Source organism: Mastomys coucha, unplaced genomic scaffold (assembly GCF_008632895.1).
Source record: "Mastomys coucha isolate ucsf_1 unplaced genomic scaffold, UCSF_Mcou_1 pScaffold21, whole genome shotgun sequence".
Classification (NCBI taxonomy): Eukaryota; Metazoa; Chordata; class Mammalia; order Rodentia; family Muridae; genus Mastomys; species Mastomys coucha.
Genome location: NW_022196904.1, coordinates 56,528,109 through 56,544,121, shown reverse-complemented (window position 1 = coordinate 56,544,121; position 16,013 = coordinate 56,528,109). Strand labels below are relative to the sequence as shown.

At 43.6% G+C, this 16,013-nt stretch overlaps 1 protein-coding gene across 4 annotated transcripts in view; it reads left to right on the top strand.

Moving 5' to 3' along the window:
- Lrrk1 (leucine rich repeat kinase 1) overlaps window positions 1–16,013 on the top strand; it is a 134,131-nt gene that overhangs the window by 33,223 nt on the left and 84,895 nt on the right. For all 4 annotated transcript variants that reach the window (XM_031386922.1, XM_031386920.1, XM_031386919.1 and 1 more), the window contains exon 3: window positions 10,214–10,377. In XM_031386922.1, the coding sequence (XP_031242782.1) occupies window positions 10,214–10,377 (164 nt within the window). The remainder of the gene's footprint in view (window positions 1–10,213; window positions 10,378–16,013) is intronic.

Sequence of the window (16,013 nt, the reverse complement as noted above, 5' to 3'; positions counted from 1 at the left end):
TAGCTGTGCTATACAGAGCTCGGTAAAGTTTCCTGAACCACCCCAGGCCTGGTCACCTCATGGTAGGTGCTAATGAGATACACAGCCTTGTGTGGGTGCTGGGAGAAAGGCAGATGTAAGTGGGGTGTTTCCCAGAGAACCCAGCAGAACTGAGAAATAACAAACTACCTGCTGAAGGCAACCACCATTCTCATGTTTGATATTTATATTCTCATTCATATTTATAAGTGAGAGAGAAACAGGAAGAAGGAGAAGGAAGAGGAGGGGGGGAGGGAGAGAAGATGGCAGGATGGTACATGTTTCCCTGTGATGTGTCTCTCAGTTAGCTCTGTCATTGCTCTGACAGAATGCCTGACATACACAAGCTAAAGGGGAAATGTTTACTTTGCTCACGGTTTCATAGGATTTGGCCCATGGCCACAGGAGAGTGGTAGGGCAGACTCGCTCACAGCATGGCTGACTGGAAGCAGTGAAAGAGTGAGCATCCTTATACTTCAGGCTTTCTGCTTTTGCTTTCTTCTATTTCACACAGGTCCCAGCCTCAGGGGGAATCTCCCCAACCCCTTAGTGACTCCTCTGTAGAATCCCCTCACTGCAGCTCCAACAATGCTTCTCTACCCCTCAGGCACCTTTCAGTCCTTCAAGATCTACCAGCCCAGGACTGGAGAAGGTGGCCAGGTAAGAGCCTGGTGACCTGAGTCTGATCCCTGGAACTCATGTGATAGGAGGAGAGAGGCAGCTCCTAAAAGTTGTGTTCTGATCTCCACATAGACACAAAGGCATGCACACATGTGCATACACACAAACAAACAAATAAATAGTTAAGTGGATGGATGAGCGAATGGATGAATAGATGGGTAGGTAGATAGATAGATAGATAGATAGATAGATAGATAGATAGATAGATAGATATAAGAGAATATTTAAATTAACCACCCTTATACTTTACATAATATATAATATGCAAAATGCTTTATGTGCACAATGCTGTATTGCACAATGCTCTATATGGACAATGCTCTATGTACTTGATTCATTTTAGTGACTCACAGTTTCTCATTTGAAAGTCCTAGGAGGTCCTATATTGTAAAGCAGAGACATGGACACTATGCTCTCTACAATTAGAAAGCACAGGTTCTCTTCTCCCCCTGATCCTGTAGAATTCTGTGAACTTTTAGCCGTCCTCCTGCCCCCACCCCTCATTTGTACATGGCAGCCAGGACTCCCTCAGAACAGGGTTGTGGGTACTATATCCAGTGACATAAGCCAAGCCCCTGTCCTATGGGAGAGTCCCAAGTGTCTACTTCCCTGATGTTGCCATCCCTGGCTGGCTGGCACTTCACTGGCTGGCACAGGAGCTCTGCAGGAAGTAGCATTTGTAGCTTTTGGTTTGTGGTATGTTATCCTACAGGTTAATTCCTAAGAGAAAACCACAGGTCCACAATTAGAACCTCCTCTTGGGGCTGGTTATACTGGATTTTCTTCCTGCTTTATGAATCGTCATGACATGTGTAATATCTCTAGCAATGGCCAAGGTACCATAAGATGCTCTGATTTCACCACACTCTCCCAGCAGTGAATTTTGTCTTTCCAGTTTCTACTGTGTCATGTGAATGTGGACATAACATAATATTTTAGGATTGGTTTCAGTGTGTATGTGCATGTAAGAGTGTGTGTGTGTGTGTGTTTGTGTGTGTGCGTGCGTGCGTGTGAGTGTGCGTGCATGTGTGTGTGTGTGCGTGTGTGTGTGTGTGTGTGTGTGTGTGTGTGTGAGTACTTAATCATATGTGGCTGCAGGCCTGTGCTTGCCATGGTGGCATGGTTAGAGGACAACTTCTGACTTTATTTCTTAGCCTTCTACCTCCCTTGAGACAGAGTCTCTTCACTTGTGCATTAGTCTGGCCAGTTGGCCTGCCTGCCTGCCATCACTGGTAGGTGCATGCTGCCATTCCAGGTGCATGCTGCCATTCCAGGTGCCTGGGCTGCTATTATAGGTGTCTGTGGTGCCACCTCTGGGTTTTAGGTGCCTTCTGAAGATTTTAATTCAGCTCATCAGGCTTATATAGTGAGTGCTTTTACCTATGCTATCTCCTGATTGTGTGGTTTTTTTTTTTTTAAAGAAAATAGGTCTTTTATGTGATTTCTCCCATGGAGCAGTCTGTATATATATATGGCCATCCATCTGTCTTTTACTATTAGAAATTTCCAAAGATTAGGTGAGACTAGCCACAGGGTTCTAAGTCTATACTCGGGGAGCTTGGCTAGAATGAAACTCACTCACCTCAGGATTCCAGCTGGTCCCCGGCTCCCGGCCCGGCCCCTGCTTTGCTCTCTTTGCTGATGCCGATGCTGGTGCAGCAGCTAGCAGACAGGACTGGAGCTGAGTATTAGCCATCTGAAGCCAAGAGGAATTGCCTTGGAGGGTCACCTCCCTCCCCTGGCACCCTGTATCTTCTGCCTCTTCCCTCAAAGAAATAAAGGCTTGGATTTCACCGTAATGCGACCCAGAGGTAAAAACTGCAGCTGAAGCTAAAACCTTCCACTGGTGTCTGGGGAAGAGAGAAGCATCCTGCTCTCTGATGGCTACTAAAGCCAGGGTCACCAAGGCGAGCGCTGAAGTGCAAAGAGGGTGTCACCTCTGAGGAGGCCCAGCCTTCCTTCCCTGTGCTGTGGCCACATGGGGACTCGGTGATGGAGGAAGGTCATTGGACAACTCTGACCAGGTTGGTAGCGTCCTGGAGTGTGCTTGTCTTTGTTCTGCAGTGAGCTGAGGGCTGATGGGTCAGTTGACCCTTTTGCTGTTCTGTTGATGGAAGTGAATGTAATCAGCAATGTCATGTGTGTGCCAATAAAATGGCAGTGCCTTTTCTGAGTGTCATGAATGTGTCTCTCAAATATAAAGACACTATATACTTAAATAACAATGGTCTTTTCCTCCCATCATATACATTTCTCCTACTCAGAGAACTATCATATGCATACATACATATATACATATATACATACACACATACATACACACACACATGCATGCACACAGGCATACACTTGCACACACATACATGCTATGCACATGCAGTCAAAATTAGATCTCAGAATTAAATTTACTTTTTTGTATAATTTCTCCATTGCCCATGATTTGTAGGAAAAAGCAGTAGAGAATATGTTCTTGGTTATTGTGTTGGGAGAAACCCTGATCTAGAAGAAAAGTTAAGAATTGCTTTGAGACAGGACATCCTCAGGGACAGAGACAAAGGAGGCTGTCCTTGCGGTGTGACAGTGTCTGTGAGCTCCTAGGACCCTGTTCGGACAGGGTCCCAGCAGCTTTGCTCTGTAATATCTGTGAGATTCTGTTGCTATAAATCAACAACAAATGTAGATCCTTTCTGCTAGTGTGTCTGTAGTCAGAATAATTTGTTGTTCTAGAACAAGAATTATGTAAGTCCTAGGGAGGGAGTTATCGCCAACAAACTCGTTTCCCCCAGATAGGACTGGTACTGTGGCATGTTGTGTGAGCCTGGCGAGATAAACAGCTTGTTGGGTTGAAAGCAAGAATCAAACACAAATGAGGTTCTCTTTCTATGGGTTTCAGAATCGTTCACTTCTTTTAACCAATATTTCTTCCCATAATGAACTTGAATTTGCCACTCATGCCTGGAGTATCCAGGATACGGCTGCGACTCATGCTTGCTGTCAAACAGGAACACTGCACTTAGGAGCTCTGCGCTCACTTAAATGCTTCTTGTCGTGTTCCTGGATAACTCCACGTGGGCCGTGTCCATGACCCTTGCCGGGCACCATGTTTCTGTTCCCTCTTTCTGGTCGACTCTTTACTAAAGTCTGACAGGCAGCTCTTTTAGAAGCTGAATCTTTTTTAGAAGATGCTGTTGGTCCCCCCTCCTCTGCTCAGCTAGACAGGCGTCTTAATTGTATTAAAAGCAAATGATGCGCTTGTTTGTAGTGTATATTGGAAAAGGTTGCAGCTACTTAGGAAAATAAGGACATAATAAAGATGATGAGAAGGATTTTTAATATCTGAAACTAAGCTATTCAATATTCTATTTTCATACCAGCTCTTGCTACTTGAGACATTTATGTTTTGTTAAAAGAATAGATTTGGGAAATCTCTATATGACTTTCAAGTGAATCTGAAGAATACATTGATAAGTCTTAATGTAAAAAAAAAAAAAAAACACATAAAAAGGACAATGTTATTTTCAGCAAGATGATAAGTATTAGTACCGGAATAGATAGGTACACATAGCTAAACAATCTCAATTTTTTTAAACTTTATATCAAAGTCATCCACTCACAATTATAGAACTATAACGTCTTGGGCTTAAAAAAAAATAGATATTCCATGAAAAATCTTTGCCTGTAAAAAAAGATATCTGACCATGGTAAGGCTGCCTTTAACATGAGGTGTTTCTCTGGCTTTCTACTCCTGAGGTATGTGTCATTTCTATTTAAGACAAACCAGCCATGCCAGTCCAGTACAAGAAACTTGGAAAAGAATTTAAAGAGTCTTCTGTAGTTCTGTTGTTCTCCTCTCACAACCCATCCTTAATGCTCATTGTTGGAGTCTCACGTTTTCTTTCAGCATCAATACATGTTAACCTTCATGTTTGGCATTTCTGGAAATTGCATGAGATTGGTAGTTAGCTGTGTGTGCATGCATTAGTACCCATGCAACAGCCTGATCAGACTAGAGCTCCAGCTCACTAGAGCCCCAGACTAGAGTGCACATGAGCTGTTATACAACTTAAGGAAATGGGGGACCAAGCTGAAAAACCCAAGTCCAGGGAATTTAAAGCAATCCACGACACCTGCTACTCCCCTTGGCATTATTTAAATACAGTGTTAAAGTCAAAGCACTCTTGTAGTTTCCTGTGCACGGTAGGACCTGTATGGATGTAGGACCTTCATGGCTCTCCTTCATGTCACTTCAGGATCTAGCTGCCTGAACAGGAGCAGAAGCAAAGACCTACAGGCACACTGGCTGATTATGAGATAGCGGCTGCTTATGTAATTCTGAAAGCTGAGCCATGACATGATGAAGTGCCCAGTGCTGATGGGGGTTGACTCCGCCTCCTTCTCACCTCTACTAATGGCCCTTCTCCCACCCAGCCTGCTCTTAGCTGCCTGGGTCACAGGCTGTGAATAATTAATGGAGACTGTCCTGTGAGCTGGAGAGAGAAGCTGCCATATTCACACTGTATAGCCACATACGTGCAAAGCTTTGTCTTTCCAGAAACAGAACCCAAGATCTCCCCTCAGACCTAGCAATCCTCATGCTTCAGGAAAGCTCTCAGCCATATGCGATGATCTGTCATGGATTTTCAGAACAATTGCCTTGGAAAGGGTCAGATCCTAGCTTACGAAATGTTGTAACGATTGTAGATAGCATCTACTGTGGTTGTAAGCAGCTTACTTTGGCTTCTGCACAAAGGGTTTTTTCTGTGTTGATAGGGAAGCTCATACTGTATGTCAGATGGTGAGCCCTGCATGTAGGGTTTGACACTATAAACCTCATTTCTCCCAATGTGTTGTTGTGAGAAATTCCTAATATGCAGTTATACTGAAGGAATTGAACCAGGGTACACCCATACACCTACCACCTAGAGGTTGACATGGGCCCATCCCATTTCCAATGATTTTAAAGTAAGTTACCAACTTACTTTTTACCCTTAACTAATGTATGTGTGATGTTTATGATAGCTTTTTAGATAAAATGCCTACAAAGTATGATGCATATATTTTAAATTGGCCTTTGGTACATTTTAGCGAATACAGCTTCTGTGTAATGCAAACTCGATCAGGATCTGGTACCATCAGCACAAGCAATGTCTTCATGCCCCTCCCCACCCCCAAGAAACAGTACCATGTTGTGCTTTATCCTCTCAGCATTTTGTTTTTGAGATTCCTATCAGCCATCAGAATGGTCAATAGTTCATTCCTTTTTATTATTGAACAGTTATGGCCCCACAGTTTGCTTGTCTATGCTCCCATGGATGGACACCCAGGCTACTTGAAGCTTGGAGAGATCATGACTACCACTTTTATGAGCATTTTTGGATAACTTTTTTGGACACACTCATTCTGGGTAAAAGCACTGGTAGATCATAGGTTAGTGTGTATTCCCTTGTGAAAGAAACCACTAGAGCTGTCTATAGTTCGCATTCTCACCCATGAGGCCTGAGCATTCTGGCTGCGCATGTTTCATTAAAGGCTAGCGCTCTGGTGGGACTGTAGTGGGTGTTGTGGTGGCTTTTGTGTTTTCCTGATGGGCAATGGTACTGAGTTCTTTGACTGCCTCCCAGTGTTCAAATATTTGACTCTTTAAAATTGTGTTATCTTTTTGTTATATTATAGGTATTTTTAAAAAACATTCTTTATGGTAATCTATGTACCATTTCTTTTCAGATGTGTTTGACATTGTGTATATTCCCGACTAGAATTTCCCTGTTTCTTTAAAGGATTCCTTTTGATGGGCTTATATAATGTTAAACTCTTGACATAGTCTAATTTAGCAACTTTTCATTACTTCCAAGTCTTTTAATCAAGTATAATTATGCAGTTTTCCTTTATGTTTTCTGGGACCCTCTGTATTGGTCATCTTTTCTCCACTGTAACAAAGAATGGACACATGCTTCTTGACAAAAGAAAAAAAAAAGGAGGTTTGTGTAGGTCAGAGTTCTAGAGTCTCAGAACCTGAGTGAGCCCACACCAACTTGGCAGAGATGGGGAACTTGTGTTGAATGCCAGGCAGCCCTGTATTGCAGGGGCAGGCTGTATGTGCAGGGGCAGGCAGGTGATCACAGGTGACAGTGAGAGCTTCCTCAGCCTTCGCCACTTAGACCTCCCAAGAGCCTTCACCCTGTAAAGCACCTTCCGGTAGTGCTGTCTCGCTCCCAGTCCTTAAGTCCCATCAGACTGAGACACACTCAGGCCATGTCAAACTGCAGCACCATTAAGGAACCTTGTTTTCTCTGAACTCTTAGGACCTTGGTAGTTTTAGCTTCTATATTTTAGGTTAATAATCCATCTCAGGTTAACTTTTGTGCACTATAAGAAACAAGCATCTCTTACATTTAATTTTATGTATGTGAATAGTTTTGCCTGCATGTGTGTATGAAATGTGAGTGTGTAGTGCCTTCGGGGTCCTGGAGAGAGGGTCAGATCCCCTGGAACTGAAGTTACAGGCAGATGTACACCAATGTGTGGGTGCTGGGAACCGAAGTCGAGTTCCTCTGGAAGAGCGGCAATGCTCTCAACTGCTCAGTCACCGCTCCAGCCCCAGCAATGAGGACACTGGTTATGTTGGCACCATCTATTGAAAATTCTTTCCCCCCATTGTGTTTTGGCACCTTTGTCAAACGTTAATTAGATGGCCAAATATGAGTCTTTGTGTATTTGCTGTATGTATGTGTTCATTTGTGCAGGGGTGTGCATGTGTGTGTTTGTGTGGTCTGTGTGTTTGAATGTATGTGTTTTGTATGCATGTGTTTGCATAGGTGTGGTGTATGTCCATGTGCCTGTGCATGTGTTTGTGTGTATTTTGTATGCATGTTTTTATCTAAGTGTGGTGTATGTTTGTATACCTATGTATGTATGTAAATGTGTGTGTGTGTTGTATGCGTGTGTTTGTCTAGGTGTGGTGTGTGCTTATATGCCTTTGTGTGTATGTGTGTGAGAGAGTGTGTGTGTGAGTGTGTGTTTTTTCACATGTGGAGGCCTGAGGTGGATGCTTGGAATCTCCCTTGATCACTTGTCCACATTTTCTGTTGCACTGGGGTCTCAGTCAAACCCAGAGCTGCCTCTCTGGTCTCACTGGCTCTGGGGATCCCATCTCTGCCTTCTCAAGCCTGAAATTACAGGCTGCTGCACACACCTAATGGGAATCCAAACTCTGACCCCCCCAAGCTTACCCAGCAAGCACTTTACCCACTGAGCCCCCTCTCAGGCCTGTCCACGTTGCTATTTGAGGCAGACCTCTCTCACCAGACTCAGATCTCATGAATTCAGCTAAGCTGGCTACAGGGAGCTCTCTCTCCACACCTCCCAACCCTTTGGAGTGACAGATGGTGCCCACAACTCTTGGGTTTTACTTGGGTGCTGGGAATCTGAACTCGGGTTCTCATGCTTTTGTGGAAATCTCAGCCATCTGCCCAGGCCCAAGACTCTGTTTATTAACTCAGTTATGTCCTGTGGGGATATTTGTCTATGCTAGTATCATACTGGCTGCTGGTGGGAGCCTTATGGTAGTTAAGTTTGGAAATCAGGAAATATAAATCCTTTTCAAGATTGCTTGTCTCTTCTAGGTTCTTCAAGGTTTCCATATAAACTTAAGAATCTGATATAATTGTATGATGGGGGAAATGTTACAGTGGCATTATGGTTGAACTGAAACTGAATCTGCATAAATCCAGGGTGACTGGCATCTTCACAGTATTTGGTCTCTAATCCATTAGCATCTGAGATCTTTCTGGTTACACAGATCTTAATTTTCTTAGCAGTGTTTTTTCTAGAGTTCAGATCTTACTCATCTTTTTGTGAAATTTGTTTCTAAGCACTTGATTTTTGAGTTTTGTTGAGTAGCCAGTTTTCCCTCACTATAACAAAATACCTGATCTAACCAACTTTAAAGAGCAAAAGGTTATTTTAGCTCATAGCTTTGGTCCATGACATATTTGCTCCACTGCTTTGAGTCTGTGAGGATCCTAAAATGTTCAACTCATGAATTTATAGTGAGCAGAGAGGGGATGAGAGTGACCAAGGGCCCTGGGTCCCAAGGCTACACCCCTAGTTATGTGATGATTTCCCAGTAGGCCTATCTGCTAACAGATCTGTCAGCTGCCAGGAGATAGAGCCTTTAAGTCATGGGCTTCTGAGGATCAGCTAAAGTCCAAATTATACTTCAAAGACATTCTCCAGATGTTAGCTGCTCTTATATGGCTCACTTTTGTGATGTCTGTGTTTTAGGGCCATCCTGCTCAGCATCTATTTAACAATATACAAAAATAAATAAATAAAATAAAAATAAAAATAAAAAGGAAAGCACCCGCATTACATCATTCCTTTAGAGAGATGTAGGTGGTGGCTGCCAGCTCCCCCTCTTATCCCAGGGTCCCTCGTCCTGTGTGAATCTTAGCCATGAATCACAGAATTCTCACCATATATCTCCTGCCACTCAACACAGTTCAGGACTTAGCTTCTCATCAGCTGCAGCCTTTTCTGTAACATCTGTAGAGAGAACGCTTTCACTTTTCTTTCCAGAGAAATATGCACATGCTTTAGAGAAACAGTTTTGGGAAGAACTTTAAAACATTTAGGGGACTTCCAAAGCCTATTTGTCAGCATCTGGGAGCTAGCTTGCAGACCTCTAATATGAACCTTGTTCTGGAGCAGGACACTGATGGGGGACAGTGATGTCCTTCACCCATATCTTTCCACCCAGTGCAGCATTCAGCTGTGTCCAGCTGCTCCATAAGGACCAAGCACCAAGTCCTCTACATGTCTGGCCTCTCATCCCAAGCAGCACCAGATGCTCATCTGGCCAGAGAATCCCACCTCCCCTCCTCTACCCAGGACAGGTTAGCACTCACTTATAGAGAACAGAGATATGTCTACAGGAAGGCACAATTCAGATAATCACAATAGTAGGGTCACTGGACACCTTAGGAACAGCGTGGGTTAACTGCACGTGTGGTCCAAGCGTGTCTAAAGGTCCAGAGTTTCAAAGGACTGCTGGAGATACTAGGGTGGCATGTCTGTGCAGAGGCAAGGATTACCAGTCCTTAGCCACTTGACCTTTTGAGTGTTTTTGAGAAGTGTGTAGATTCCCACACCCTCAGTCATAGCTGTTCTCTCCCTAAGAGGGGTACAGTAGTAGATCCTTTTGCCTAGAACAGCCAGCTCTCTCACCAGAATGCTGACTGCCTCCTGTTGCCCAGGGCACTGGAGCAGATGCAGTTGGCAGTCCCCTGCAGCCATCGCTAAGCTGTGTTAAACTTCCCACTGCCCCAGTAAATGCCTTCCAGAATGGCTGAGGGTCCTTAGAGATATAGGAGCTTGCTGACAGGAGCATTTCAGGATTCTCTTCCTAACCGCCCCCACCCACCCCGTGATGTCATGTATTCCTCCACTGTCACCTCCCGTGACTACCCAGAGGTCACCAGCCAGTGACACCATGTGTACATGTCCTCCCATGCAGGTGCCGAAGACATGGGCAGCAAACTGTCTTTACCAGGTGGCAACTCCACAGTGCAGTGCCCCAGCATGGAAGAAATCCACACCGCATACAAGCAGAGAAACCTCTCTCGAGCCCGTGATCTACTCAGAGAGGTCTGTGAAGAGAGCGAATCCTCCCAGGAGAAGGTAGGGTGCGCTACTGCCCCGGAGTTGCTGGTGTGTGTGTGTGTGTGTGTGTGTGTGTGTGTGTGTGTGTGTGTTCAAGAGAGAGAGACAGAGACATAAAGAGACAAAGAGACAGAGAAAGGGAGACAAAACAGACAGACAGACAGACAGACAGACAGAGGATACACTTACCTGTGTGTGCATGCAGAAGCCCAAGGTTTACCCAGGGCATCTTTTCGATCACTCCCTACCTTATTTTTAAGATGTATTTACTTCTACTTTATGTATTTTGCCTGCAAAGTAAGAAGCACTCCCATGGACATGTAGTACTGAAGGAAGCCAGAAGAGGGCGTCAGACCCCCTGGAACTATGGACAGTTGTGAGTCTTGATGTGGGCGTTGAGAACCAACTGAACTCAGATCCTCTGAAATGGCCACAAGTGCTTTTAACTATTGAGCCGTTTCTCCAGCCCCACCACCATATTTTTTGATACAGGGTCACTCACTAAACCCAGAGCTTGTCATCTCAGCTGTACTAGGCTGGTCAGCAAAACCCCAAGGATCTTCCTGAGTGAGTCCACACCTCTAGAACTGAGCTTAGAGGCATGCACCAATGAATCTGGGTCTTACATGGTTACTGAGTATCCGAACCCAGGTCTTCATGTTTGCACAGCAAGCACTTTATCCACTGAGCACCCCACCTCTGCTTTTACCCACTGAGCTATCTCTCCACTGGATAGTAGGAATGAAGTCTTACTTTTAGCGATAAGGGACAGGGAGGGGTAAAGCCTCATGGATCCCAAGTTGTCTGCTAACTCACTGTGTAGTCAAGGTTGACCCTAATCTTCTGATTCTCCTGCCTCCACCTCATGTCCCTCCCTGCCAGGTTTAAGATGCTGGGGATGATGGAGGGTGTCTGGTGCCTTCCAGTCGAGTACTGGACCGGCTGAACCACATCCCCAACTTGCAGGTCATCTTCTCACCCCCAAAGTCTTCATGGGACTCCAGCACTCCTCTGGGAACACCTCGATTTACACTTGAGCATGTGAAAAGTGTTTCTTTCCAGCCGCGTCTTCAGTGACATGGCGCTATCCCCTTCTGTGTAGGGCCTTGCAGGGTTGTGAATGGGCTCCGTTAAATGTAAAGAGCAAACGCCTCCTGCAGGTTGTCTCTACTGATTTCATACTTTCTTCCATTATGTAACGACAGCATGGGCTCAGAAAATTTTGGAAAAATCTGTTAGTAAAGGAAAAAAAGAACAAAAGCTGAGCATATCCCTAATGTGCCCAAACCCTGCCTCTTCATTGATGAGGTCCCTAATGTGCCCAAACCCTGCCTCTTCATTGACATGGTACATTTTCCTCTAGCCTGGCTGCTCTGGGGGAGTGATGCCATTTCTGATACTACATGATGAATTCTTTAGGTAATATAAGTACAGATAATTGTTTTGCATAGACTTCTTGTTTGCTTCTGTTATATGCAGAATTTTCTGCAGGACTGTAAATTCATTGCAGGCATCACCATTAATGGCTACATAATAGTCCCTGGGATAGAGAGAACATAACTTAAATTCAATTCCACTCCAATCAAGAGGATTGGAAACTTCCTCTTGATTGGAAACTTGGATTATTTCAAATTTCTTACCAATTATGGAATTTCTTGCCCATTTGTTTTCTTATTGTAAGGCTATTTTCTTAGTGTGTGTGGGTATCCCAAATGGAGAGTACCGGTATGCACATTTTTGTTAGCACATTAGTATAAAACAGTGAGTTTCGTTTTGACACTTTTGTACATGGTATTTAAAGTTTTATGGCATATGCCAAACCATTTGCTAAAGAGCAAATCCAAAATAACCCTCCTGCCAACAGCTCAAAGGGGCTAAGAGGTAAACGTTACCATGGAAACCCTTCATCAATACTTTGTTTGCATTACTTTGGTTAGCATAGGCTTAATCTGACTACATTTAATTGACTGTTAGAAATTATTCTATTTTTAAACCTCTAGCCTAATCTCAGAAAAGTCAGAGATTTGGAGACAATGAGCACTGGGAAGAGAATATTTGATATCACTCTGGTTATGAATTCTCCGGGCCACACCTATGTGTGTGAGATGACCCAACTGTTGGGTCCACAAGATGATGTAATCCCCAGTGCTCCCTGGCCATAGAATGCTGTGAAGAATTCCCAGAGCATCTCAACAATTTGGAAAGCTCTCCACTATAGTTTCAGTAAATAAGCCAATAACTTCTGCATCTATTAAGAAGAAGGGATGGATGCAGGCATGCAGAAGGAAGTCATGCACGCAGGCAAAACACTAATACATATGAAAAATAAAAACAATTAAACATGTTTTTAAAGACTAAAGAGAAGCTGGAACTGTGTGCTTTTCAACATTCCTCTCTCTGTGCAGCTGAGAACCCTGCACATCCCGAACACAGCAATGGACATTTTCAAGTGGGAGAGAGAAGAGCCACTAGTGAGGCCAATGTTGGGGGTGGGGGGAGGTGCTATTGCATCTCTGGGGTCCTTCTCACCGTTTTTTGCATCCCTAACTAAACACGAAGAAGCTGGCAACCCAGAAACAAATGGACATAGACAAAGAAGCTCTAAGGAAAGGCAGAGGGTCAGGCAATGGCAGCATGAAAAGACAGAGTCTATAGGCTACGCCCAGCCACATCACAGCAGTGCCTGCAGCCCTTCCCCACCACACTCCAGCCAACAGCAGGTGGAGTGACTCTAACCCAGTCAGACTGTAAAAGCTGACCCAGTCCTCCTAGTGCTGGGACACTAATCAGCACTCGGGCACTAGGTGGTAATATAATAACCATCCCCCCAACACACACACACACACACACACACACACACACACACACACACACACATACACATTGCTGCCACTGGAGACCTAAGGAACCAGGAGTCTATTCCCCTGGTCCCATCTAATTCTGAGTAGTTCCTGTTTTCCCAGCCCACCCAAGGAGTGATTAATCCACACCACTGTTCACCCGCCAGAGTTAGCAGAGTCCAAGCCCAGGACTTAAATAAGATCCCAATCCTAAAAATACATCTCCACTAATCACCAGATCCTAATAAACACACTCTCCTCAGAAAACAGAAAAATACCACTCAGTGAGAACAGGGCAGCCACAGACGTCCACAGCTGGATGAGTCAGATGTTTGGAAGTTCAGACAAGACTTCTAAAACAGACCAAACACCCCAGCGAGCAAACATGAGTGTGCTTAAAGCAAAGGAAACAGTAGACATCTCCAAAGAAGGAGTGTCACCGAGGAGCAAAGGGGAATGAAATGGAAATTTTAGAATCTCTAAAATACAATAGCTGAAGGTTTATTTGTAGACAGACTCAAGTCTAGAGTAGAGAAGACAGAGGAAAGAGTCTGTACTCTGATAGTTTGAGAAGAGAAAGGGAGAGGGAGAGCGAGAGGAAAGAGGAAGAGATAGGGAGGAGGAGAGATGGGAAAAGGGGAGAGGGAAAAGAAGGGAGAGAGATGGGAAGAAGGAGGGGAAAGAGGGAGAGAGATAGGAAGGGGAGAGGGAGAGGAGAGGGAGGAGGAGAGAGGAGGAAAGGGAGAGATGAGGAGGGAGAAAGGAAGAAAGGAAAGGGAGGGGAGGGGAGAGGGAGAGATGGGAAGAGGGAGGGGAGGGGAAGATGGAGAAGGGAGGGGATTAGAGAAGAAAGGGGAGGGGGAAGAGAGAGTGAGGAAGATGCAAGAGATTGAAAGTAAAGAGAGCCTCAGAGGGAGGTGAGAATTTTAGCTGAACTCATGCTATCAGAGTCCAGAAGGAGTGGAAGGAAGCACACTGAACCCTAATTTAGGAAACTGAAAACTCCCCCAAAGCGGAGAAGACAGAGCCAGCAAAGTGGAGAAGCTAGAGGGTCCCCAACAGGAGTGAAGTCAGTGACCAGTGCTCCCTGCACATTGTATTCTAGTCACCCTAAAAACAAGGGACAAAACCAGAGCTATTGAAAGGGGGGGGGGAACTTCCTTGGGGGATGGAACAATCTGAACGACATTGTCAGACACCAGGCTCCCAGGGGAAGTGACACAAAGCACTAAAGAAGGAAAAGGGTCAACCTAGAACCCCATAGCCTGGAGAATACGCTTCAAAAAGGAAGAGAAAATTTACGTTCTGGAGTGATGGAGAAGAAGAGAGAACAAATGTCTGGAATATGTCCCTAATGGAGCAGCTAAACCCAGGAAATGATGAAATGAGGGCTGCTGGAATAAACAGGAGCGTGGTGAGAACAAAGCACAAACACACAAAATAGGTTTTCACTTCATTCTTTGTTCCTCAAGTTGTACTTGACAATTGAAGCAAATGGAACCATTGCTTAATACAGCTCTTAATATAGAGAGAGGGGATTTTTAAAAATAAGGCAATTATCTAATAAAGATAAATTTCAATGCTACCTAAACTGATTTTAAAAATTTACTGAAACTAGTATTTTATCAGTCTATCTTGGTAGGTTACAAATCTACAATGCAATACCTGAGGCAACCATTTACAGAACTGCATATAACTGGATATGGTGGTACATGCCTTTAATCTCAGCACTTGGGAGAAAGGCAACAGTTCTACAAAGAGATACATAGAGAGTTCCAGACCACCCAAGGATACACAGTGAGTCACCATCTAAAAATAAATAAACATTAAAACTATTCATAGAGCTCTTCATAAAAAACAGTATAACCTAATAAAAATGAAATTCAAAATAAATCAAGCTGCTCACAGGGAAAAAACTAAAAATGAGAGTAAACAAAAACAAAATTACATGGCAGACTTAAATTTAATATCTAAATAATTATATTAAATATAAATGATTTAAATACGTGAGCTTAGTTCCAGAGTTTTACAGGTAGGATATTTTTAAAAGAATAAGAAATGGATATACCTGTGAGAAATTTACTTTAAATACAATGGTATGTGTATTAAATACAATGTGAGTGTGCATGCATGTGCATATATGTGTGAGTATATGCATGTGTGAGAGTATTTGTATGTGTGAGTGTGCATGTATGTGTGAGTGTGTGTACGTGTGCAAATGTGTGTGTGAATGTGAGTGTGTGTACATATGTGTATGCATGGGTGTGAGATTATTGTGAATGTATGTGCATACACGTGTGTGTGCATATATGTGAGAGTATTGAGTGTGTGAGCATGTACTATGTGTGAATGTGTGTAATTGTGAATGTGCATATGTGTGTGAATATGTATGTGTTCTGAAAGTAAGTAGATGAAAATATATTGGCCATTCAGGCATTAAGCAAAAGCAAGCAGGAATGGCTGTGTTGATATCAGATAAAGTGAACTACAGAGCAAAGAGGAATACCATGGGTGGGGGGGAGGGGTTATTAATTACTAGTAAGGATCTAGATCTCCAAGATAGCAATCTTCAATCTTTATGCATAATTTGTAATAAGAAACTGCATTCATGCTCTCCACTGAAATAAAAAAGAATTATTATAATTATAATCAATATATTATTCAGTAGACCACCTGACGTTCCAACCAGGGAAGTAAGGTGAAGTTAAATAAAACATGTATAGATCTGAAGGGAAAATAAAACTATCCTCCATTTGCAGATGGTACCGTCTGCATAATGTGTTCAGAAAAGAAAGAATCTAGAAAAAAAAAAAA